Genomic DNA, 23,318 nt, shown 5'->3' on the forward strand with positions numbered 1-23,318 from the left:
CCTTTGGCTTCTCCCTCCTACTAAATCTCATATCTCTCTAATCTGCGTCCTATCATTTTAAGCTTTTAAATCCATTATCGTCCAGTTTTAAGAGAAGGTTGTCATTGCAACGGGGTCATGTTCAGGACAGCAATGACATGGAGGGGTCTTGTGTTGATAAGAATAAGATGAAATTTAAGAGTCAAAGGTTAGAAGCAAGATGGAGGTTAGCATGAACACATGTAGTTAGTATGAAGAGGACAAACATGTAGTTAGCATGACGACACAACATGTAAAAAAAACTGCAGGAGATGGTGGATAAAGTCATGGAGAAGCGGTCACACGTACATCTTCAGAGCGCAGATGGGTCCACTTTGGTTAGAGGCGGTTGTGTGCTGTGTTACATGGATGACTGATGCCAAAACCAATCAAATCACCTTTAACTTCCACTGAGGTGTGGGCAGATTCAGCGCTCTCACTGTCAGGGCTGTGACTCTGCTCTGTTCAAAGAGAAAACAGTCAGTCGTGGTGCTTTCAGACCACAGAGCAGAAAAGAAAACTGGAACTCCACCTTTAACGCTCAGATTTGGCATGGCCTGGTTTGTGGACTCAAAACCCTCTGTCCTATGAGCAGAGGAGCATGGGGTCTGAACTGGACTAAAGAACTGTCCAGAACCATAACTCTTTACTGGACTGTGGATATGTACTGGCGAATGGACCTCTACTGGACTAGTGGACCATCTCTGACCATGGCATTGTCCAGGACTAAAGCGTTGTCCGATGTCATGGTTTAGTTCAGGATTTTGGGGCACGTCTGGGCATTTCTGATCACTAACGTCATGTAGGTCATGGAGGTTGTGGAGGCCAGGGAGGTCGTGGCGATCGTGGAGTTCATGGAGTTTGTGGAGTTCGTGGCGATCGTGGAGGTCGTGGAGTTCGTGGCGATAGTGGAGTTCATGGAGTTTGTGGGGGTCGTGGAGGTCGTGGCGATCGTGGAGTTCGTGGAGATCATGGCGATCGTGGAGTTCGTGGCGATCGTGGAGTTCATGGAGTTTGTGGGGGTCGTGGAGCTCTTGGAGATCGTGGAGGTCGTGGAGCTCTTGGAGATTGTGGAGCTCTTGGAGATCGTGGAGGTCATCTGTCTCGGGAGAGATGGGCGTTCCGTCTTTGTACCAGCACGCTTTTGCCACCGGATCGGAGATTTCAAACTGTTGAACTATCGAATTTGGCCCAGCGATCGGACTGGTCTTCTCCGCTTCAAGCAAAAAAGTTAAACTCAACACATTTAACTAACAAAACATACATGAAATGCTATGGGGTTATTGCGGCACAGCACAGTTACACAGAAAGCAACATACAGAGTTAGTTACGACATTTAACCACCACAAACATTGAAAATCACCTTGGTTTTTTGCTATGAGTGGTGCAACATCGTCAGCTGTTGCGCAAAAGTACGACCCCGAGTTTGCAGAATGCGTGGGTTCGAATATAAGGGCCTTCTCCGCGTGGACTGTCTCAATTTCAGCTTCAGAAATAGACTCTTTACGAAGCGGTGCTGAAACCTGCACCTCACCATCCAGTTTTGCACAAGCTTCCATTGAGCAAGTGTCTTCAACCATCTCCAGAACATCAGGTGCGGGCGACGGTGGCAATGACGAAGCTACAGATTCAAATTACAATCGTGTAAAGCAAAAAGATGGATTTCTCTGTAAATTAAGTCTAACAGAAGGACGGCTGATTATGAGAAAAGGAGGTTTCAGACTTAAAAAAAAACACAAGAACAACACAGAAAATCAGTCACGATTAAAGACGACATTTAAATTGAGTAAGGGTTAGTGGGACTCTAATTATAAATGTGAATATCTACAAACTACTATAAAAGCAATCACCTTTTTGGCGAACAGAGACGTGGACTTTGTCGTCAAGGGCCTCACTTCGGTTTAAACCTGAGCTCAAGATCTCATCAGGAGACGGAGAGAACATAATTTCTGTTTCTCTGTCTCTCTGCTCTTCACAAATTTGGTTTCGTTTTGGGAGGACTTGTTGTTGTTGTTGTTGTTCTTGTCGTTCTTGTTGTTCCTGTTGTTGTTCGTGGTCGTCTTTAAACCAGCAAATGGAAACTGCCGAGTCGGGAACGTTGCATTCCAACTCCAGAGGTGCGACTGCTTCTAGAGATCTCCTCCGCTCAAAGACTGTGGGGGCGGGGATGGCTGGCATTGGGACATTTAAAACAACTTCAGAAAAACCAAGAATTACTCACAGTTTTACCAACTAGTTGCCGTTAAGTTAAGACAGAAGTTACAGACTCTACGAAACATTTAAACGAAACATGAAGCGGCGAGTGTTAGTGGCGTCTAAACAGAAAGGTTATGTCTTTATTACACGTACAAATTTAACTAAAGAAATTAGGGCTGTGTGATTACGGAAAAGTCGTTATCAACGCTATTTGGCTGATTCATCCCTCCTCACTTTTCATTCTCTCTCTCTTTGTCCTCTCTTCATTCCCCTTCTCCTTTCTCTTCCTCCTCTCTTCATTCTCCCTCTTGTCGCTCCTTTTCTGTCTTCATTCCGCCCTCTCCTGTCTCCCTCCTCTCTTCATTCCCCCTCTCATCTCTCCTTTTCTCTCTTCATTCCGCCCTCTCCTGTCTCCCTCCTCTCTTCATTCCCCCTCTCATCTCTCTTCCTCCTCTCTTCATTCTCCCTCTCGTCGCTCCTTTTCTCTCTTCATTCCCCCTCTCCTCTCTTAATTCTCTCCTCCTCCCTTCATTCCCCCTCTCCTCTCTCCTCCTCCTCCTTTCTCTTAATTCTCCCTCTCATGTCTCCTTTTATCCCCTCTCTCTCCTCCTTTTTCTTTTCTCTCTTCATTCCCTCCCTGTCCTTCTCCTCCGCTCTCTCTCCTCTCTTCCTTCCCTCTCTTCTCTCCTCCTTTTCTCACTTCATTCCCTTTCTCTCTCCTCCTCTCTTTTTATCTCCTCTCTCCTACTTTTTCTTCTCTCTTCATTCCTTACCTCTTCTTCTCCTCCTCTCCCTCCCCTCTCTCTTCATTATCCCTCTCTTCCCTCCTCCTTTTCTCTCCTCCTTCCCTTTCTCTCTCCCTTTTTATTTCTCCCTCTTTTATTCCCTCTCTCCTTTTCCCAATAAAAAAACACAATTACTTAAAAACACATATATTTACAGCCAAAAATCACCACATAGATCCAAAATCAACCTAATATTTATCCCTAAACTTTTGTGGTCGCCATAGAAACGAAGCTCATCCAGAATAAAATTTTATTAATAATCTTTTTAATTCCATAATTTAAAAACTAATCGATTGGAGAAATAATTACAAACCTCATTAAAGCTTAACTCTGTAAATATATGCATTTTTTTTTATTTTTTTTTATTGTTTTCACGAAGATGTTATCGCTGTTGCTGTTAGTGCCTGGAATGTTCCACAGTTTGGCTTTACACTTATCTATCTCCATGGACAGAATGAGGAGAGGGTCAATACAAACTTCTGCAACTGATTAAATGCAAGACAGATCATTTTAATGCCACAGAGGGGAACATTTTGTGTATTATAAGTCTATTATTTATTCATTTTATCATAGATTATATTATTATTCTTTATTTAGTTTGTAGTTCGTTTCTTTCGCTGACGATGCCAATAAAATTTTGACTCCAAACAAAGCGATAACATCTCTATGGCGACAAGCAGCCGAAATGTTACACAGTGCGCCTTTATCGCTCATCCGCACAGCCCTAACGTGAGTAAACATTTCACCTTGGACGTCGACGGTGAACTCCACAGAGTCGTCGGCCGTGGCGCAGGAGTAAAGCCCCGAGTGGCGCATCTCCGCGGACCGCACGCACAGCGCCCGTTTGACGCCCTCGGCCCAGATCTGGCAACCCGAGTCCGGCCCGAGCTCGGCGTCGTCGTGGTACCACCGCACCGGGGCCTGGGGGTCCGACACCGAACACCGCAGCTCTATGGGACGGCCCACCGGGACGGAGAGGGAGCGGGCGTCCTCTGACACGGGCTCAAACACGACGGCCGGAGCTACGGACACACCGCCAGTCAAGGGTTTGGACGCACTTTTCACATTTTTGTTGTTGTTCTTTCTTTATTTTCATGACGATTTAAGGTGTTGGTTCTCAAATCTATGACCCCAAACTCAAAATTTAACCCTCGGGCGCACAGCGGTGGACAGCTACTCAAACAGAACTTTCTCTTTAACCTCCTGAGACCTGGTGTCCTCATCTGTGGACAACACATTTTGGATTGTTTAGGCCACAGTGCAAATTTTTAGAAGAACAGCAACAAGAACATGTTCAATTTTGAATATTTCTAAGAGTTTAGAATATTGATTTTTTTGTTTATTTTTATTTGATTTTTTAATTGAATTATTTTTATTTAATTATTTTATTTTTATTTGTTTTTATTATTATTATTATTGTATTTTTATTATTTATTTTTTTATTATTTTATTTTATTAAAGCTCGAGTCTCAGGAGGTTAATTCATTGGTTTAAATTGTGGAGCTGCACATCAGACTCTAGAGTGCTCTCTGCTGCCACACTCCATTGAGGTCAATTCAGTGGTCAGTCGCTGTAACTGCAAGTAAATTTCTTTGGTTTTTGATTGTTTTTCTTATTCAGGCCTAAACATTGCGCCTAAACAGTGTTGAAATTTCCCCCAAAAATTGTTGAAATGTTTTTCAAAGCATAAAAAGAAACATATATCTGTATATTTACAATAGAACACAAGTTAATTCATTTTTACAGGCAGCTCACGATGTTGTTTCATGTCCTGAGAAGAATAAAAACACTTCAGGAAAAAAATCTTGACCAAGGCTTTCGTAATTCACGCATCAGAGGGTTAAAATAATAATACTAAAAAAAAAAATCCACAGTTTGAGCCGCTGTCCGCAAAACAAAACGGTACGGACTCTAACGATTTGAACATTTATTTGACTTATTTCACGTTTTTTCTTCGCTAAACGAGTCCATATTCGTCGTTTCATATATTTGACGTCTTCCGCGTGTATCTAAAACGCAGAAAGTACTAAAGATAAAGAAAAAAACACTTAAAAAGAGAAGGTGCGTCCAAACGTTTGACTGACAGTGCACGATTAGACCAACACGGAGACAACGTAATACAACAACAACAACAACACACACAAGCTTTAAGTGCGATGAAGAGCGTTTGATTAAGAATGAGGCCGAGAAAGAACCCAAGAGGCAAAAAAACACAGTAAGATTTGTTAGTAGGGATTAGTGCTGTAGCGTTGGAACGGACGTGACACTCGATACCGATTCCAGTACCATGACGACAATAAAAACACATTAAATAGTTGTACTTTCTTTCATATTCCCATGTGTCTTATCTCAACGTCGTCCTAAAGATATTCAGGTTCATTTCTGTCCTCTGAATGTGACATGTTTAGTATCGATACCTGCCCAAATGAGTATCTAGTTTTGATGCTAGCTGTAGTATCGATTAGCATCTGATTTTTTCGTACAGATGTGACAAAAAGTGCCAACTTTTTAATAAAACTGTACTTCTCAGAGTAGCTTTGTCCTACTTTAGTTGTGCATCAGCAAAATGGCAAGACGTAAAATAAATCTAACTACTTTTTAAACTTGTTAATAAACTGTTTCTGTATTTATTACTTATTCAGGTTACAAATACTGTATATGTATTAGCCTAGACATAAAAATATGACTGTGTAACTGCGTATCTCCTGATAAAATGACACTTTAAGACCTTGTACCTTTTAATTTACCCATCGCGGGCCACATAAAATTAAGCGGAGGGCCACATTTGGACCGGGGGCCTTGAGTTGGACACATCTTACTTGAGTAAAAGTGACAAAAACTTTACGTCGACGATATGAACTGATTTAAACTTTTGTGTTTCTTGCACCGTTCGTTCAGATCTGATTTAGTTTGTCTCATTTTTGGGTCTGTCCTTTAAAAAGACCGAATTCTAAACATGATTTAATATTTTGTCCTTCAAATTAGATTAAATTCGCTCCAGTCACTTGTCCAATTAGTTTTTTACTCTTACAAAGTTATTCATTCAGTCTTCACAGTTGGGCACTTCTTTCGCCAGAGCCACAGCTGCCCTGAGACTGACTGACAAAAACTGTGGCTGCCATTTTCCAACAACCACCGTCATTCACACGTCGGCCCGGGACAACAGAAGATTCCACTTTCACTTTCACGTATAAGTAAAGTCTGATCAGTAACGGGACATTTAAACGGTTAGACCAAAAGAGCGGCTCGTTAAGAAGCATTTGATTAAGAAAAAGCCAAGAAATGAGCCAAGAAAAAGCGCGGTAAGACGCTGTTAGTGTTTAGTCGGTAAAAGACTTCACCTGTGACGTCTACATCGAAGCTGACGGCGTCTCCTTTGGTTTTGCAGCAGTACAGTCCGGAGTGGTACATTTCCGCGGCGTGAACGAGCAGCGATCTGACCCGACCCTCCGACAGAACCTCGAGTCCGGTCTGAGGAGGGACCTTGGACCCGTCTTTGTACCACTGGACCTGCGCCGAGGGCTCGGACACCTCGCAGTGTAAAAGGAGAGGCCGACCGCGGTGCACGGTTTTGCTCCTCTCAGCCTCTGGCACGGCTGAAAACCTCACGGGCGGAGCTACAGGTGAGCGGAATGTAGTGCAAAATAAGTTCTCCGAGCTGGAAGATCAGGAAAAGCTTAAAGCGGAACTGAGTAACTTTTCGTGGATGAAGCGTAGACTGTGTATGTAAATGGATATAGCTAATCTGCTAGCATAAACAGGAGGTGATCATGGGCACGTTTTCCGCTCCATCGACTCCGTCCGTGTCTTAAAACGTTCGTCTTAACCCGCTCTACGTCATTCTGGTGTTTTTATTTCGTCATCGTGTCCGTACATCAAAATATGAACATTAATAAAGAGACAAATCATCTTTTTTTCCTCGAGGTCGCTCCCGCTACCGTTAGCAACAGGTTTGATTGACAGCTTTCCTCCCTATGTCTTTCTTCTCAACCACTCTCTCCTCCTCCCCCCTTTCCCCTTCTCCCTCTCTTGGTACCACTCTTTCCTCCCTTCTTCTTTCCTGTCTTTCCTTCCTACTTCCTCTTCTCTCCCTCCATCTTTCCTCTCTCTTTCCTCTCTACCACTCTTTCCTCCCCCCGTCTTTCCTCTCTCTTTCCTCTCTACCACTCTCTCCTCCCTCCATCTTTCCTCTCTTTCCTCTCTGCCACTCTTTCCTCCCTCCATCTTTCCTCTCTCTTTCCTCTCTGCCACTCTTTCCTCCCTCTCCTCCCTCCCTCTTTCCTCTCTTCCACTCTCCTCTTTTCCTCCCTCTCTTTTCTCCCTCCTTCCCTCTTTCCTCTTCTTAAATATGTCCAAGATATGAACATTAATAAGAGACAAATCCGCTGCCTTCTTTTCCCTGAGCTAGCGTTAGCAACGGGTTTGATTGACAGCGTTGCTAAGAGGAAGGAGCTAACCCTAAACTTTGACAGCCTCGCTCCTGATTGGCTGTTTGGTTGCTATGATACTCTACGCTATAACTACCAGCCTCGATGAGTTTAATCTGACTGAAGCTGAACTCAACGGGTGACGTCAAACTCACTTAGTCCACTTTGTGTGTTTAATCCCTCAGTCGTCCAGGAATCCTCCACAGTAAAAGAAAAAATCACTACAGCCAGATTTTGTCGCGCTGTTGTAGGTTTTGTCACCCTGTTGTAGGTTTTGTCGCGCTGTTGTAGGTTTTGTCGCGCTGTTGTATGTTTTGTCGCGCTGTTGTAGGTTTTGTCGCGCTGTTGTAGGTTTTGTCACGCTGTTGTAGGTTTTGTCACGCTGTTGTATGTTTTGTCGTGCTGTTGTATGTTTTGTCACCCTGTTGTATGTTTTTTCGTGCTGTTGTATGTTTTGTCACCCTGTTGTGTTACGTCGATAATGAAGCGTTTATCGAGAGAAAAGTCTCCACGGTCAGAACAGACTCACAACGGAAAGAATCTGGAGCAACGTGGCACCTCCATCAGCTACACCCACTGAGTCTGAGCTCCTGTCAAATGTTTTGTCTGTTTCAAACCTGATTTTATCAAAGAACAAGCTGCAAAGGGTTTAGGTTTTATTTTTGTCACTGCAGATCAGTCAAATGTGGAAAAATGAAGATTTGCAAAGGATCAAAGGAACAAAATCATTAAGACGAGAAATGAGTCAAAGACAAATAAACCAAACTTAAACCAGGACTAAACCAGGACTGAACCAGGTCTAAACCAGGACTAAACCAGGTCTAAACCAGGACTGAACCAGGTCTAACCCAGGACTAAACCAGGACTGAACCAGGACTAAACCAGGACTGAACCAGGACTGAACCAGGACTGAACCAGGACTAAACCAGGACTGAACCAGGACTGAACCAGGACTAAACCAGGACTGAACCAGGACTGAACCAGGACTGAACCAGGACTGAACCAGGACTGAACCAGGACTGAACCAGGACTGAATCAGGTCTAAACCAAGACTGAACCAGGACTAAACCAGGACAAAACCAGGACAAAACCAGGACAAAACCAGGACTAAACCAAGACTGAACCAGGACTAAACTAGGACTGATCCAGGACTAAACTAAGACTAAACCAGGACTGAACCAGGACTGAACCAGGACTGAACCAGGACTAAACCAGGACTGAACCAGGACTGAACCAGGACTGAACCAGGACTGAACCAGGTCTAAACCAAGACTGAACCAGGACTAAACCAGGACTAAACCAGGACAAAACCAGGACAAAACCAGGACTAAACCAAGACTGAACCAGGACTACAGAAGGACTAATGCAGAAATAAACCTGGTCAAAATGCACATTTCAACTGGACTATTTCCTTTAGTGTTTCACTGACAGTAGCCCCAGAGGAAAGAACAGTGAAAAGTTACTCAGTTCAGCTTTAATACCAAACAGCTGCTCACAAACCTGATATTTCCTGTAAAAACCCAAACTAAACTCGGTCCTTACCTTCCACTTCTACGTTGAACCGGATGACGTCATCGATGGCGTCGCAGCAGTAAACGCCGGAGTGTGAGAACTCCGCCGACTGGATGACGATGCGTCTCATGGTGCCCTCTGATTGGATGTGCAGGGCCTCGGTGGTCTGTAGTTCGACTCCGTTCTTGTACCAGTGCACGGGGGCCGCGGGGTCTGACAGCTCACAGTATAAGACGATGGGGTTCCCCATCTCCACAAACTTATTCCTGTCCATCTCAGACAGAGGCAAGAACTTCACCAGAGGAGCTGTGGGAGATAATAACGACAAGTAATCATGAACAATATTGTACTTTCTGACATTTACAACAGAGAATTATATAATTAGTAATGAATTAAAAGTAGTTTTGTATTTTTTAATGTAGTTATCTTTTTTTTTTTTCATTAAAGACTCTTTGGAGTACACATTTTTCGGACGTACCATCGATCCTTTTACTGTTTTGAAAATCCCCCTCCCTTTGCTCTCCACGCTTTAGAGCACATATGTCAAACTCAGGCTCCGGGGCCAAATCTGGTCCGCGGTGTAATTATATTTGGCCCGTGAATTCATATCAAACGTGCATTAGAGCTGGCCCGCCGGTTTATAGAGCAAAATTCCAGTCTGTGCTGCCTTTTTGTACTGTCTTCCCCCTCCCTTCTGCGTCTGAGCCTGGAGCTGGCCCGGAGATTTGGGCTCCTCCCACACACACCTGGAGCTAATCGCACCTGGGGCGGACAAAGGGAGGCGGGACCTGACACTCGCCACCACATCGTCCGCGTATCCGCACTGTAAACGACTCTGCTTGGCTCAGTTTCATGTTTTTTTTGCTCTTTGTGACTCATTTCTAAGTTGGATATTTTTGCTCCTCGTCAGATCCCGCCCCCTGGACCCGCCCAGCTCCTCCGTCTCCGACCCAGCTCCCTTCTGCCTGTACTGCTCACGCTCTACACCACGGCAACCCCCCTCTCTCAACTCCCTGGTCGATTTTGCAAATTTAAAACTGTTAATAAACATTGTTAAACTTTTCCCCGAGTTCTGTCTCTTTGGTCTTCGTTACAAGACTAATACTACAAATCCCAGAATGCTTTGCTCGTATGGCACGCAGTTCAGTCCAAGAGTAAGGCAGAGTTTGAAAGTTGAATTTTCAGTGAATGAAATGATTAATTTTATGTTTTTTTGTTGATGGCTTGTGAAAAAAAGATTTACTTTAAAAAGGAACTTGAAAGGCTACAGACAGAGACATAATCTATTTAAATAAGAAATGAATACTACTGATGCGTCTTTTATTTCACATTTAATTTCTCTGTTTATAATATGAAGCTTGAGTTGTTTCCATATTTAAACATCACACATCAGGTCCAGTCCATTTTTCTACAAATATTGAGTTTGTCCCGTAAATTTGTCTCAGTTTTTAATTCTGGCCCACAGTGAATTTGACTTTGACGCCTGTTTTAAATTGTACATCACATGTGTCAAACTCGAGGCCCGGGGGCCAAACGCGGCCCGCCATGTCATTTCATGTGGCTCGCGAGAAAACCAAACACAGAGCTAAGTACGGCAAAGTGAGTCTGCAAGAAAAACAACGAATTGTCCAATAATTAAAAGGCTGTAAAAGGACGAATTTGTTGTTGTACAAGGACGACATTTAAAACCTTCAGGCCTGTTTTTGATGAGGGAACGTTATAAAAGGATAGAAAGTCCCAAAAAGCATCAGAAAAACCAAATAACATGTAAAATCTCCTTTAAGAACAAGTGAATAAAACACTGACGATGTAAAAAGTTACATTTAAAACTGTTAGCATGTTAGCATGTTAGCATGTTTTACCTTGTATATAGAGAGCGGCAGAGTCCCTGATCCCGTAGGCGATAAACGTGATCTCCGCCCCGTTGTCCGTGTCTCGTACTCCGCGTATCCGCAGGGACTGGTGTGTCCGGGTTCTTCTCATGGAAAAACGCTCGTCCTCCTGGATCTGAGTCCCGTTTATGAACCAGGTCCCGATGATGGAGGCCGTGAGCTCGATGGAGAAGATGGCGTCCTGCCCCTCCGGGACCAGAGCGTCCTGCAGCGGAGCCTGGATCCTCGCCACTGGGACTGAGGAGGGACGGAGGAGGGAGGGAGGAGGGAGGGAGGAGGGACAGAGGAGGAGCAGAGGAGGGACAGAGGAGGGACGGAGGAGGGACAGAGGAGGAGCAGAGGAGGGACAGAGGAGGAGCAGAGGAGGGACAGAGGAGGGACGGAGGAGGGACAGAGGAGGGACGGAGGAGGGACAGAAGAGGGACGGAGGAGGGGTCAGAGGAGGGACAGTGGTATCAGACATTTAGACTTTAAACAATTAAATCAGAATCAGAAGACTTTTTTTTTTGCCATTGTCAGTGAATTCAGCTCAAAAAGTAGAAACAAAAACTGAACAAGTACAAATAAGATATGTATAAAGTAAAAAAGATATGTATAAAGTAAAAAAGATATGTATAAAGTAAAAAAATATGCTTAAAAATAAAATAAAATACTTAGAGGTAGATATACACAACAACATTTAAAGACTCAACAAACGACATCTGTATCCTGATTCCCTGATTCCCGAGGGAGTGATTGACAGGCAGATTAACCAATCAGACGCGTGGTACATTTGGGTAAAAAAACAAAAAAAACATGGCGGCTCACGAGTGAAAAAGGAAAACAATAATAATGAATAACGCAGTGCAACGAGAGACTGCAAATATCTATAACAGTTGAAGCACCAAACTCTTATATCTCCAGTAAAACAAGTTATATATTTTGTTTTCTGCGTTTGAGAGACACGTGCTGCAAATTAGTGGCTCCTCTAGGACATTCGGCCTAAAGTCTGAGGCTACGGCTACGAAACTAAAAGTACGTTATTTAAAAGTGAGTATTTCCAGTACATAAACCTGTCAAATATATTTAAAGGTGGAGTATGAAGTTACAATTGTTCCAAACTATGTCAAATATTTTTTTTTACACTTACAATTTTCGTTTTACTCCTTTACTGTAGATAAACCAGTTTCGCCATTGCCAGAGCGACCCCAGCCCGCTCTAGCTCCGCCCCCTGCTGTCGGTCGTGGCACTTACAAATCATTTTGACACAAACGCGGCGCAACAAACGTCTCAAAACTCGTGAAAGCATAATTTTCATGATTTGCACGTGTAAAATTACAAAGTTGTACGTGTAAAAAAAATGTATTTGTAACTTTTTTTTTTGGAAGAATTGTACCGTCACACGACAAATCAAACAGCTGAGGAGTGAGAATACGTTATGATCTGTTAAAAGTTCAGCTAAAGCTCTGCTAATTAACAAAATGTAAACAGGAACTTAAACAGGAGCGAGGAGCAGGTTTGTGTGAACATTTTAACGAGTCTGACAGGAGTTAAACAGAGAGACGGCGTTTTGTTCAATAGAAAGTGAATTGCAACCAGAGGAAACCACTTCACGCTCATTCTCACCTCCTGTTTTGGAACTCGCCGTCTACTGCGTTAACTAGGAGGGACAGAGGAGGGACGGAGGAGGGACAGAGGAGGGACGGAGGAGGGACGGAGGAGGGACGGAGGAGGGATGGAGGAGGGGCAGAGGAGGGGTCAGAGGAGGGGTCAGAGGAGGGGTCAGAGGAGGGACGGAGGAGGGACAGAGGAGGGACGGAGGAGGGGACAGAGGAGGGACGGAGGAGGGACGGAGGAGGGACGGAGGAGGGATAGAGGAGGGGTCAGAGGAGGGGTCAGAGGAGGGGTCAGAGGAGGGACGGAGGAGGGGCAGAGGAGGGACGGAGGAGGGACGGAGGAGGGGTCAGAGGAGGGACGGAGGAGGGACAGAGGAGGGACGGAGGAGGGACAGAGGAGGGACAGAGGAGGGACAGAGAAGGGACGGAGTTTTGGAACGCGCCGTCTCCTGCGTTAACTACGTCCACGGTTGAGTCTCACTTTAAACACACCTCCACCCTCGGCCTCCTGACGCTCACCTAGATGGACGGTGCGGGGGAACTCCACGTTGTTGCTCTTGCCGTACTTGTTGACGCTGCAGATTCTGAAGCGGTAGTCGGCCTCGCAGGGAACGCTGTCGCCCAGGATCTCCACGGACGTCGCCGAGTCCGTGGTCAGGCACTGGAGCCACTCCTGGGAGCCCGTGCCCACTTCCTGCCTCTCCAGGACGTACCCGGACGGAGGGTTTTTCCGAGAATCTTGAGCCGGGATCCAGGAGAGCAGAGCGGCGTTGGCTCGCTCCGTGTTGATCTGCACGCCGACCGGAGCGCTGGGGGGGCAGTGACGCGCCGCTGGACCGGAGGCGAAGGACAGAACGAGACAGTCAGTGATAAAACCATGCTTTCAAACGTGTTAGCTGAGGTTTAAAGATGCTCTGTGTAACTTTTCTGGAGGAGCGTGCAGCACCTTTTGTCTCCAAGTGTTTTAGATTTGCCTGTAATGTGTAAAGTGTGAGGAGGGACAGAGGAGGGACGGAGGAGGGACAGAGGAGGGGCGGAGGAGGGGCGGAGGAGGGGCGGAGGAGGGACGGAGGAGGGACAGAGGAAGGACGGAGGAAGGACAGAGGAGGGACGGAGCAGGGACGGAGGAGGGACAGAGGAAGGACGGAGGAAGGACAGAGGAGGGACGGAGCAGGGACAGAGGAGGGACAGAGGAGGGGTAGAGGAGGGACAGAGGAGGGACGGAGGAGGGATGGAGGAGGGGCGGAGGAGGGACGGAGGAAGGACGGAGGAGGGACAGAAGAAGGACGGAGGAGGGACAGAAGAAGGACGGAGGAGGGACAGAGAAGGGACAGAGGAGGGACGGAGGAGGGACAGAGAAGGGACAGAGGAGGGACGGAGGAGGGACAGAGAAGGGACGGAGGAGGGACAGAGGAGGGACAGAGGAGGGACAGAGAAGGGACGGAGGAGGGACAGAGGAGGGACAGAGGAGGGACAGAGGAGGGACAGAGAAGGGACGGAGGAAGGACGGAGGAGGGACAGAAGAAGGACGGAGGAGGGACAGAGAAGGGACAGAGGAGGGACGGAGGAGGGACAGAGGAGGGACAGAGGAGGGACAGAGGAGGGGCACATGGCAGAGAAATGAGCGACATTTAAAAGCCAATCTGTGGAAAATTAAAGGCAAAGCAACAACATCGCCATGGAGACAAGCAGAAGTTCCACAGTGCACCATTAAAAGTATCAGACGAAGGCGAAATCACTGCAAAATCACCCACTAAACTGTAACATTTCCAGTAGTTCTGCCGCCCTGTGACACTTTTCGCGTCGTCTTGAATGTTTTTCCCTCTCACCTTTGACCCTGAGCTGGGAGGACGTCTTGGACCGTCCCACGAAGAACATGACCTGCCCCGTGTCCTGGGGCATGGTGTTGACGAAGACCAGGATGTGAGTGCGTCCGAACGACTTGAGGATGGTCTGGTGCGTCTCCCTCAGCTCCACGCCGTCTTTGTACCAGTGGATGTCCATCTCCTCCTTCTCCACCTCCACGCAGAAGGCGGCGTTCTCCCCCTCCAGGACGTCCACTTTACGGGGCAGCTTCCTCACGATGGTGCCTGACGTGAGACCAGACAGTTTAAAGTGAATGTGACGCAGTTTCGTGGTTTTCTTTGTCACAGTTTTACAGTTAAACAGTTGAGACGACGTTTAGGCTTCAAAAACACGAAGCAGCGCTGAGATTTAAAACTAAATCCTTTTACTCGGGTCAACAACAAAGAAAATTCTGTACAAAATGAGAAAATTTATGCAGAAGGAAGACATTTTTCTGACAGTGACCATAATTTTTAAAAATAAAGATATTGTCATTTATATTTCTTAGTTTAATCATAACTATTGTGTAATTTAAACATATTTTTGGCCGTTTTTTTTCCTTTTTTTCATTATTTTTAGTCATTTTTTTGTTTTATGCAGATAAAATTAAAAACATACAAACAAAGAAACAACAAAAAAACAAAAGAACACTAGCACATCAGCAAATGAGAACCATAATTATTGGATTAATCATGTCAAATGCAGCTGTTCTGGTGGAAACACTTCTACATTTATGTCAGTTTTGCACCACTGTCCTTTACATTTTCAGACAGTCCAGAGCATTTTCCCATTTTTAAAAAAGGTTCAATTTACCACTGATGTAATATCTGAACCGTTTTAAAGTCACCGTCTCAGATATTAAATTGTTCCACATTTGGACAGAAGGAGCATCACAGACTCACACTCCACACACACACACACACACACACACACCCACACACACCCCCCCCCCACACACACACACACACACACACACACACACACACACGCACAAAACAAAACAACAGACCAATTAAAAGTCTCTTAAATGAGTCCAATGAGATCATATCCTTTAAGTTCAAGTCTCTGCAAATCATTCCAAGACGCACTGCAGAGTCTAAAAGTGTTTTTCCAGCTCAGTGCAGCTCTAAGTGCAGAGATACAGACTGAGTCATCATGTGTAGAGCAGCATCAGATTTGACATTATAGTTTTTCTTCCCTTCGTGTTTTTGGCGCTTTTTAATGTTACGGTCCAGCCAGGAAGTGAAATTATAAGCCTCTTCCAATAAAAAAAAAATTAAAATAACAGAAGAAAATAGACGAAAATAAAACATTAACTGTGTTTTAGTGAAATGAGGAGTCAAACCTTATTCACTTTAAAGCAGAAACTCAACGTTTGAGCAGAACAAAGGTGAGTGTTTATTTTTTAATGTGAGACGCGACAGTTAAATGATTTTAATGGAGTTTGCATCATGAGCGTGTTTTTGTTTTTGCTGCAGTGTCTGGAAGTTTTTTTGTTTTTTCTATTAGGACCAAGAGCTGTGGGAGATCAACTGTCAGAAAAAACCACGTACATTACCGATACTTGGGTTAAAGTGCACGTTATTGTCCCCACGAGGGTGTGTGTCCTCTGCATTTGACCCGTCCTCAGTGTCTCTGGGTCAAACCTGTGAGTTCGTCTTGTTCAGGATCACCTCAGCTGGAGGATTTGACCCATTTCAGACAAATCTTAAAACTGTTTTTTGTGTCACCGCGTTCGCCGCTGAACATCCCACCACAAACATACATGCAGAACAACCCCGCCCCCAACCCGACACGTCAGCGCACAGTATCCAAAAAAAAATAAAAAAATGGACCTGACCTTTGACGGCGACCTCCGCGATGCTCCTCCCCCCGTCGGGCATCTCGCACAGGTAGATCCCGTCGTCGTCCACCCCGATGTCCCTGATGGTCAGTCGTCTCTTCGTGCCCCACTGCTCCATGTCGTACTTGGCGCCGGGCTGCAGGCGCCGGTCCTCCAGGTACCAGGTGATCGGCACGGAGTCCTCGGGCACCTCGCACTCCAGGACGGCCAGGTCCCGCTCCCAGACCTCCAGGTCGATGAGCGGCTGTTTGAACCGCACCGGGGGCTCTGGGAAAAACAGGGTCAGTCGGAATTTTGCGTGTTTAAATCGGAGACAATGAGACACTTCTAGGGAATGTTAAGACGCATTTGTACATGAAATTAATGTCTATTTCAAACCTACAAAGACAAAAAAACGGTTCACCAACGGACAAAACTCCAAGCCATAAACAACGTAATGTGGTCTAGTCCGTTTAGTGAAGAGTACGGAGCGTTAAACCGGAGAAACTGATCCAATCCGATCCAATTTTATTTCCACAGAGTTGACCAAAGTGCAGGACACAACAGACATTTTAAAAACACAGATAAAAGACAGACGTACAAATAAATAACTACAAACTGAACGCTATAAAAGTCGACATATCAGTGAAAAGATAAAGAGAAAAAGTGCGTTTTAAGAGCGGGTTTAAAAGTACAAAGTGACTCGGCCTGTGGAAGGTGAAGGGAGAAGGCCCGGTCCCCACAAAATGTCCTCCTCGTTTTTTGGGATGACTACTAAACTAAACTAATCACTCCATAAACGCCAACGGGTCCAAAATCCCGCTCCCTCCTCTTCCCTGCACCTCCCTGTCGCTCCTCCCCGTCTCGTCGCTATGGGGAGCGGAGCCTTCAGCCGCTCTGACGTCCGCAAACACAAACACACTCACTCTCACACTTCAGATCTAAACTCAAAACTCCTTCTCCCCCTGACGTCTCTGATCATAAAAGCACTTTGTCTTTTAATCTGTGTTTGTTTATTTTTATGTATTTTTAATCGTTTTACACTGTTTTGTTTTGTATTGTACTATTTTGGTGTCTTGATGTACGGCGACCAACAAATAAAATGTATTGTTATTATTAGTTTATAAAAGAATGGACCAACACCGGCGTGAGAGCAGCTCAGGACCACAGTCTGACGTAAAATTACAATAAATGTACGGCTTTTTTTGGTAATTCCGTTAAATAATTTATAGTAAGATACGGCGAGAAAAATCAAACCGTGATCTCATCTGTTATTTTGGTCAAATCGACACGTTGTGGTTCATTAAATTTCTCTGGCTGAATCCTGCTCTTCGCTCAAATAAAGACGCTTCAATGTGACAGAAGCGATCGGTGTTTTTCAGACATTATTGGACGTGACAGAAAAAACTCTCATGTCGTATTTACATCAGTGAACGGATCAACAAACCTCCAGCTCCGGCGCCATCAGGGTTAATTTAATAAAGTAAAGACGCCGTGGACACGCAAACGAATAAACCAGAGCAGGACAGGAAGACGACTGAAAGAATGATGGAAGGTGACAAGATGATCTGGGAGAGAGGGAGGAGAGAGGGAGGGAGGGAGAGAAGGAGAGAGAGAAACAGAGAGGGAGAGAAAGAGGGAGAGAGGGAAAGAGAGGGAGGAAAGGGGAGAGGGAGGGAGAGAGGGCAAGAGAGGAGAGGCAGAGGGAGTGAGAGAGCGAAAGAGAGAGGGAAGGAGAGAGAGGGAGGAAAGGGGAGAGGGAGGGAGAGAGGGAAGGAGAGAGAGGGAGAGAGAGAGGGAGGAAAGGGGAGAGGGAGGGAGAGAGGGCAAGAGAGGAGAGGCAGAGGGAGTGAGAGAGAGAGCAAAAGAGAGAGGGAAGGAGAGAGACGGAGGGAGAGGGAAAGAGAGAAAGAGAGAGGGAGAGAGAGAGAAAGAGAGAGGGAGAGAGAGAGGAGAGAGGGAGGAGAGGGAGAGAGAGAAAGAGAGAGAGAGAGAGAGAGAGAGAGAGGGGAGAGGAGAGAAGGAGGGAGGGAGGAGAGAAAGGAGAGAGGTACGGAGAGAGGGAGGGAGAGAAGGAAAGAGAGAAAGAGAGAGGACGTGAGAGACGCTGTGGCCCTGAGTGTTAAAACAGGTGAAGACTCGATTGTTTGGTGTGGAGGTGGTGCCAGAGTCTCCGCCCTGATCCAGTCTCAAAAACAGAGGAGAGGAAAAACAGCACAGGACACACAAAAAAACAAAACAAATCCTGACATTTCCACATTCAGGTGCAGTGAGTTTGCAGTTTTCTTTGACGACGAGGTTCAGGGCATCAAAAATTCCATCAATTCCACTACGAAAATAACCCCCCGGAGCCACGTACTCGGCAAAACATCTTCACTCCTATAACTTTTTGTCCCGTTGACAGAATTTACTTTTGGGTTTTGCTCTGGATCAGACCTGGACGACCCCCCCCCCCCCCCCCCTCCTTTGCTCGCTGCGTCACTCCCCCTTCAGAGCGTTAGCACAACTTCACATCAGGTTTGTGAAGTCGTAGTATATTGTTTTGTATCACGTTTCTGAAATATGTGTGGAAAATGTACGTGTGGGAGCATTTCTAGACGTTATAACACGGTAAAAAGCTCCAAGAAGTCAATTTTGCACAATCCCCCCTCCTCCTTTAGACATGTCAGTAAAACGTCGTCTTGAAGCGGCTCACAGAACAAACCCGCAGACCCAGACAAACCCTCTGACAGTCTCTGGAGCGAGTCTAAACCGCAGCACAGACGGCGATGACAGTCGTCCTCAGCCCTGGCTCTGAGCTGATGTTTTTAGTGGAGTCTTAAATGTGGATTTCTGCGGATCATGTGCGAAACTCGACTCTCGCCTCAGTCGCATGTGACCTCAGAGACATGTCCAAACCCACCGACTCTGCAGGGCCCTCAGGACGTCCGAGTGCAGCTCTGTGAGGCAACGCTTTAAAATAAACACGCGCAGTTGCATAACTCTGGGGTTTAAGTTTCAAATTGTTAGTGTTTGGCTCTGCACCTGATTTTTACGATCTTAAAAACATGAACAGAACTAGATTTTAAACAGTTGGATGTGACGCAATGGTTAAACATATCTTTCTTTAAATCTTTTTTAACTTTATGCATGCCCTTATTTGTATTTATATTTACTATACTTCTATTTTTTTTCTATATTATTATTATTCTGTGTTTTATTTTTCACTTTATCACTGAAGAAAGTTCCTAGTTTGTGAGTTGTGTTCACTGAAAATGGCAATAAAAGTCTGAAGAGTCCGAAGTTATTTCACTTTTCTAACACATTTCGTACATTTGCAGCGAAAACGGCTCAACGGATTTACTTCCTTGTTTTGCGGGTGATAAAAAAGCTTCATAATTAGATGCAGACGGCGCATAGAGACGTTACTTAAACCCTATGAGATATATCTGTTCTGAGGCAAGACCAGTTTTATTTTATTACTTTATTCAGTTTTGGCACAAGGCTCAACATCAGCTTCTCTCAGTGATGGATTAAACCAGTGACATGAGGCGTCGTACCTGAGGACCCCCAGATCTCGACTTAGACTTGGTCAGGACGACTTTAGTTAGAGGATCTCGCTACGGTGCAAGTCTCTATGTAAAAAGGTCCATAAAAGTCCAAACCTGGCCCAGAAACTGAACATGTAAACTCTGAGAGAACTTTGAGAACCCCGAGTGTGAAACAAAATGGAGCCGCTCACCAGGAGCCATGCGCCCTCTACTGGACACTATGTTTTCATTAGAACTGGTGGGATTTACCCAAACATCTGCACAAAGGTGGTGGACTCAGGATTAACACATAGAAAAAAGACTTAATTCTGTGTAATGAGCCTTTTGCTGAATTCATTTTAGTTTTATACAACTTTTCATTTCCTTAACCCTTTGATGCGTGAATTATGAAAGCCTTGGTCAAGATTTTTTTTCCTGAAGTGTTTTTATTCTTCTCAGGACATGAAACAACATCGTGAGCTGCCTGTAAAAATGAATTAACTTGTGTTCTATTGTAAATATACAGACATATGTTTCTTTTTATGCTTTGAAAAACATTTCAACATTTTTTGGGGGAAATTTCAACACTGTTTAGGTGCAACGTTTAGGCCTGAATAAGAAAAACAATCAAAAACCAAAGAAATGTACTTGCAGTTACACCGACCGACCACTGAATTGACCTCAATGGAGTGTGGCAGCAGAGAGCACTGTAGAGTCTGATGTGCAGCTCCACCATTTAAACCAATGCATCAAAGAGAAAGTTATGTTTTAGTAGCTGTCCACCGCAGTGACCGCTGTGCGCCCGAGGGTTAAATAACTTTGAAAAGAACTAAATGTGATTTAAATTAAACAGTTAACTCAATAATCCAACAGATAAGAAATAACTTGAACTAGAACTAAAAGGTCACAACACATTATTCTAGAAACCTAAAACTAAAAGAAAATTATTTAAATCAGAGGAAAGTTTTAAAGTGAAAAAGGGTTTTGAACTTAAATGTTTGTCGTCTTCATCTTCTATATCCAAAATGTTCAATAATAATCCGGCAGTTTAAACTCATTTCTCTGGTTCTTCTCACTCACATTTTACTCCGATAGTTGAACCTAAATGAACTTCACAGTACGACATAAACGTACCTGTTATTTCCCTGTAGTTTACACTTAAAGGTGCTACACATTGATAATTTTAAATCTAATACAAGTTGCGTCGAGTTATTTTTAGTTTATTTTTCGTTTACTATCTTCCACATTTGTTCATTCATAACTTTGACGCCAACAATGTGATTAATCGTGGAAATAAAGAAAAAAAAAAAGACCGAGTGTGTCCAAACTTGAGTGACTTGAGTGTTTGTTTCGGTCCCGCACATTTGAGCCGCGGCAGAGTCGTCCATGTTGTTTATCACATTTGGACGTCTCTTCGGACCACAGCAGCTGCAGTTTTAGTGACCCACTGAACCCTGAGACTGAGCCGGGAAAGAGGATCCGCCTTTACTCTGGCACCGAGTCCTTTTGGTAGTGAGTATCAGGACTATAAATATGTTTTTGGAAAAGCATTAACCCTCTGATGCTTGAATAATGAAAGCCTTGGTCAAGACTTTTTTTCCTGAAGTGTTTTTATTCTTCTCAGGACATGAAACAACATCGTGAGCTGCCTGTAAAAATGAATTAACTTGTGTTCTATTGTAAATATACAGACATATGTTTCTTTTTATGCTTTGAAAAACATTTCAACAATTTTTTGGGGGAAATTTAAACACTGTTTAGGCGCAATGTTTAGGCCTGAATAAGAAAAACAATTAAAAACCAAAGAAATTTACTTGCAGTTACACCGACTGACCACTGAATTGACCTCAATGGAGTGTGGCAGCAGAGAGCACTCTAGAGTCTGATGTGCAGCTCCACCATTTAAACCAATGCATTTAAAGAGAAAGTTCTGTTTTAGTAACTGTCCACTGCAGTGACCGCTGTGCACCAGAGGGTTAAAGGCCTGGAACGGATTTTGAACCAGGAGTGAGGAGCACGGTTAAGTTTGAATTGTTTGCTCCGCCCACTCAGGTTGAACCATGAGAGAAAAAACAACTCTGGTATAGTCCAACGTTGCCTGGTACACGGTTTCCATGGAATTAGGTTTTAAAAAAAGAAGAAAAATTGTTTGTGGGTTTGCTCAGGGCTATTTTCCACGTAAAATGTACTGAATTTTAGCGACAAATCTTCACGTTCAAACCCGTCCGAGCCCTGTTGAGGTTCTATTTGTGTACGACCGAGGGGACGGGACGACCCCGTGTTACCGGAGGAGCACTACTATCATAAATACACTCAGTTTGTGGAGGTTTTTTTCAGTCACGCTTGGTGCAGGTTCGGTCGGTGAAGCCTGGTAACTCTGGTATAGTCTCAGACAAGTTCCCTCTGGTTCTCATCTAATATCATTTCTAATTGGACAAAAAAAATGGCCTCACGTGGTTGTTCCTTTGCGGTTCTCATCAAATAAAATGCCTAAAATGCATCGACAGTTATGAACAGCCTCTTTTATGATACAAAGAGGGTTTAAGAGCACGTTGCATACACTTTACACTTTACATCATGGAACCAGTCACCTTTTCATACAAACATTCATTGTTTAAGTGTCTTGCCCGAGAACACAACAGCAGCATTCATCTGTGGGAGCTGGAACTGCACCACCAACCTGTGGGTCAATGGATCTGACCGCTACAACTAATGATATTAAAGTCGAGAGCCGGATTTGAACCACAAACCTTCAGATCAGTGGGAAAATACTGAAGGAAAAATTCATCTTTCTCAACTTTTTAGGTTAAAGTTTTTTCCCAGAATTGAGCCACTGAAGGTCCCGTACCCGTTTTATTTTTCAGGCCGAGTCTCATCTTTCTACGTTGATCATTTCCCCCGTCTAAACTCCCATTGGCCCCGTGAAAATCATTTGCAGAGGTGGCGCTACTGAGCCGTCTTTCGATATTTTTTCACTCAAAATTCGAGCTTATCAAGTTCTAATTTTCGATACGAGTCTGTGGCTTCTTTGGTCTCGTTTACTACTTGTTTTTTATGATTTTCGCGGCTTCAGATACAGTTTTAATTAGTCCCTCAGCTCGGGCCTAATAATGGTTAATGTTTCTCCTTTAAAAGCCAGAATAGTGTTAAGGACATGTCACGATTCAATCACATTAAAGAACCCATATTACTCCAAACTGACGTGTGAGCTTTAAATGTCAGAATGTTGTTACCTGGTGTTGTTGTTTTTTTTCATTCACACTTGTTTGAGTGATCCTTATTAGTCTGTCTACGTCTCCAAAGTTCAAAATAACAAGTTAACAGCCAAGTTTCACCCCAGCACCCACCTAGACACTTAGAGCTGACTCACTCTGCACCTGTAACTGTCAAAACTGTCCACTCCGAGTTCATCTACAGCTGCCTCCATGTGTCATGCTCTAGATTTCTAAAGTCTGTGCTCAGTCACCGCTCATTTGCACAGTTAACACGTCACTTCAATCTGGGAAATTCCCCAAGAGCTTTGAAAACTGCGGTTATCGAGCCTCCCTTAAAGAAGCGCAGTGTTGATGCCGCAATACTGAACGATTATCGACTGATCTCAAATCTGCTGTTTTAAGGTAAAGTCCTGGAAACAGCTTATTAACTTTCTCCAAATGAACCATTCCATTGATGTTTTCCAGTCAGGTTTTAGACCCAACCACTGCACCGAGACTGCTC

General features: G+C 44.5%; 1 protein-coding gene across 1 annotated transcript in view; it reads right to left on the reverse strand.

Annotated features, from left to right (window-relative positions):
• The window catches only part of LOC117389450 (obscurin-like), a 71,012-nt gene that overhangs the window by 42,036 nt on the left and 5,658 nt on the right, over window positions 1-23,318 (reverse strand). The window contains exons 3-13 of the mRNA XM_033987128.2: window positions 16,111-16,380; window positions 14,255-14,515; window positions 12,945-13,256; window positions 10,801-11,067; window positions 8,969-9,244; window positions 6,341-6,616; window positions 3,746-4,021; window positions 1,869-2,189; window positions 1,382-1,639; window positions 551-1,234; window positions 417-479 (exon numbers count right to left, since the gene is read on the reverse strand). Of these exons, the coding sequence (XP_033843019.2) occupies window positions 417-479; window positions 551-1,234; window positions 1,382-1,639; window positions 1,869-2,189; window positions 3,746-4,021; window positions 6,341-6,616; window positions 8,969-9,244; window positions 10,801-11,067; window positions 12,945-13,256; window positions 14,255-14,515; window positions 16,111-16,380 (3,264 nt within the window). The remainder of the gene's footprint in view (window positions 1-416; window positions 480-550; window positions 1,235-1,381; window positions 1,640-1,868; window positions 2,190-3,745; window positions 4,022-6,340; window positions 6,617-8,968; window positions 9,245-10,800; window positions 11,068-12,944; window positions 13,257-14,254; window positions 14,516-16,110; window positions 16,381-23,318) is intronic.

This window comes from Periophthalmus magnuspinnatus, chromosome 21 (assembly GCF_009829125.3).
Source record: "Periophthalmus magnuspinnatus isolate fPerMag1 chromosome 21, fPerMag1.2.pri, whole genome shotgun sequence".
In the NCBI taxonomy this organism is placed as follows: Eukaryota; Metazoa; Chordata; class Actinopteri; order Gobiiformes; family Gobiidae; genus Periophthalmus; species Periophthalmus magnuspinnatus.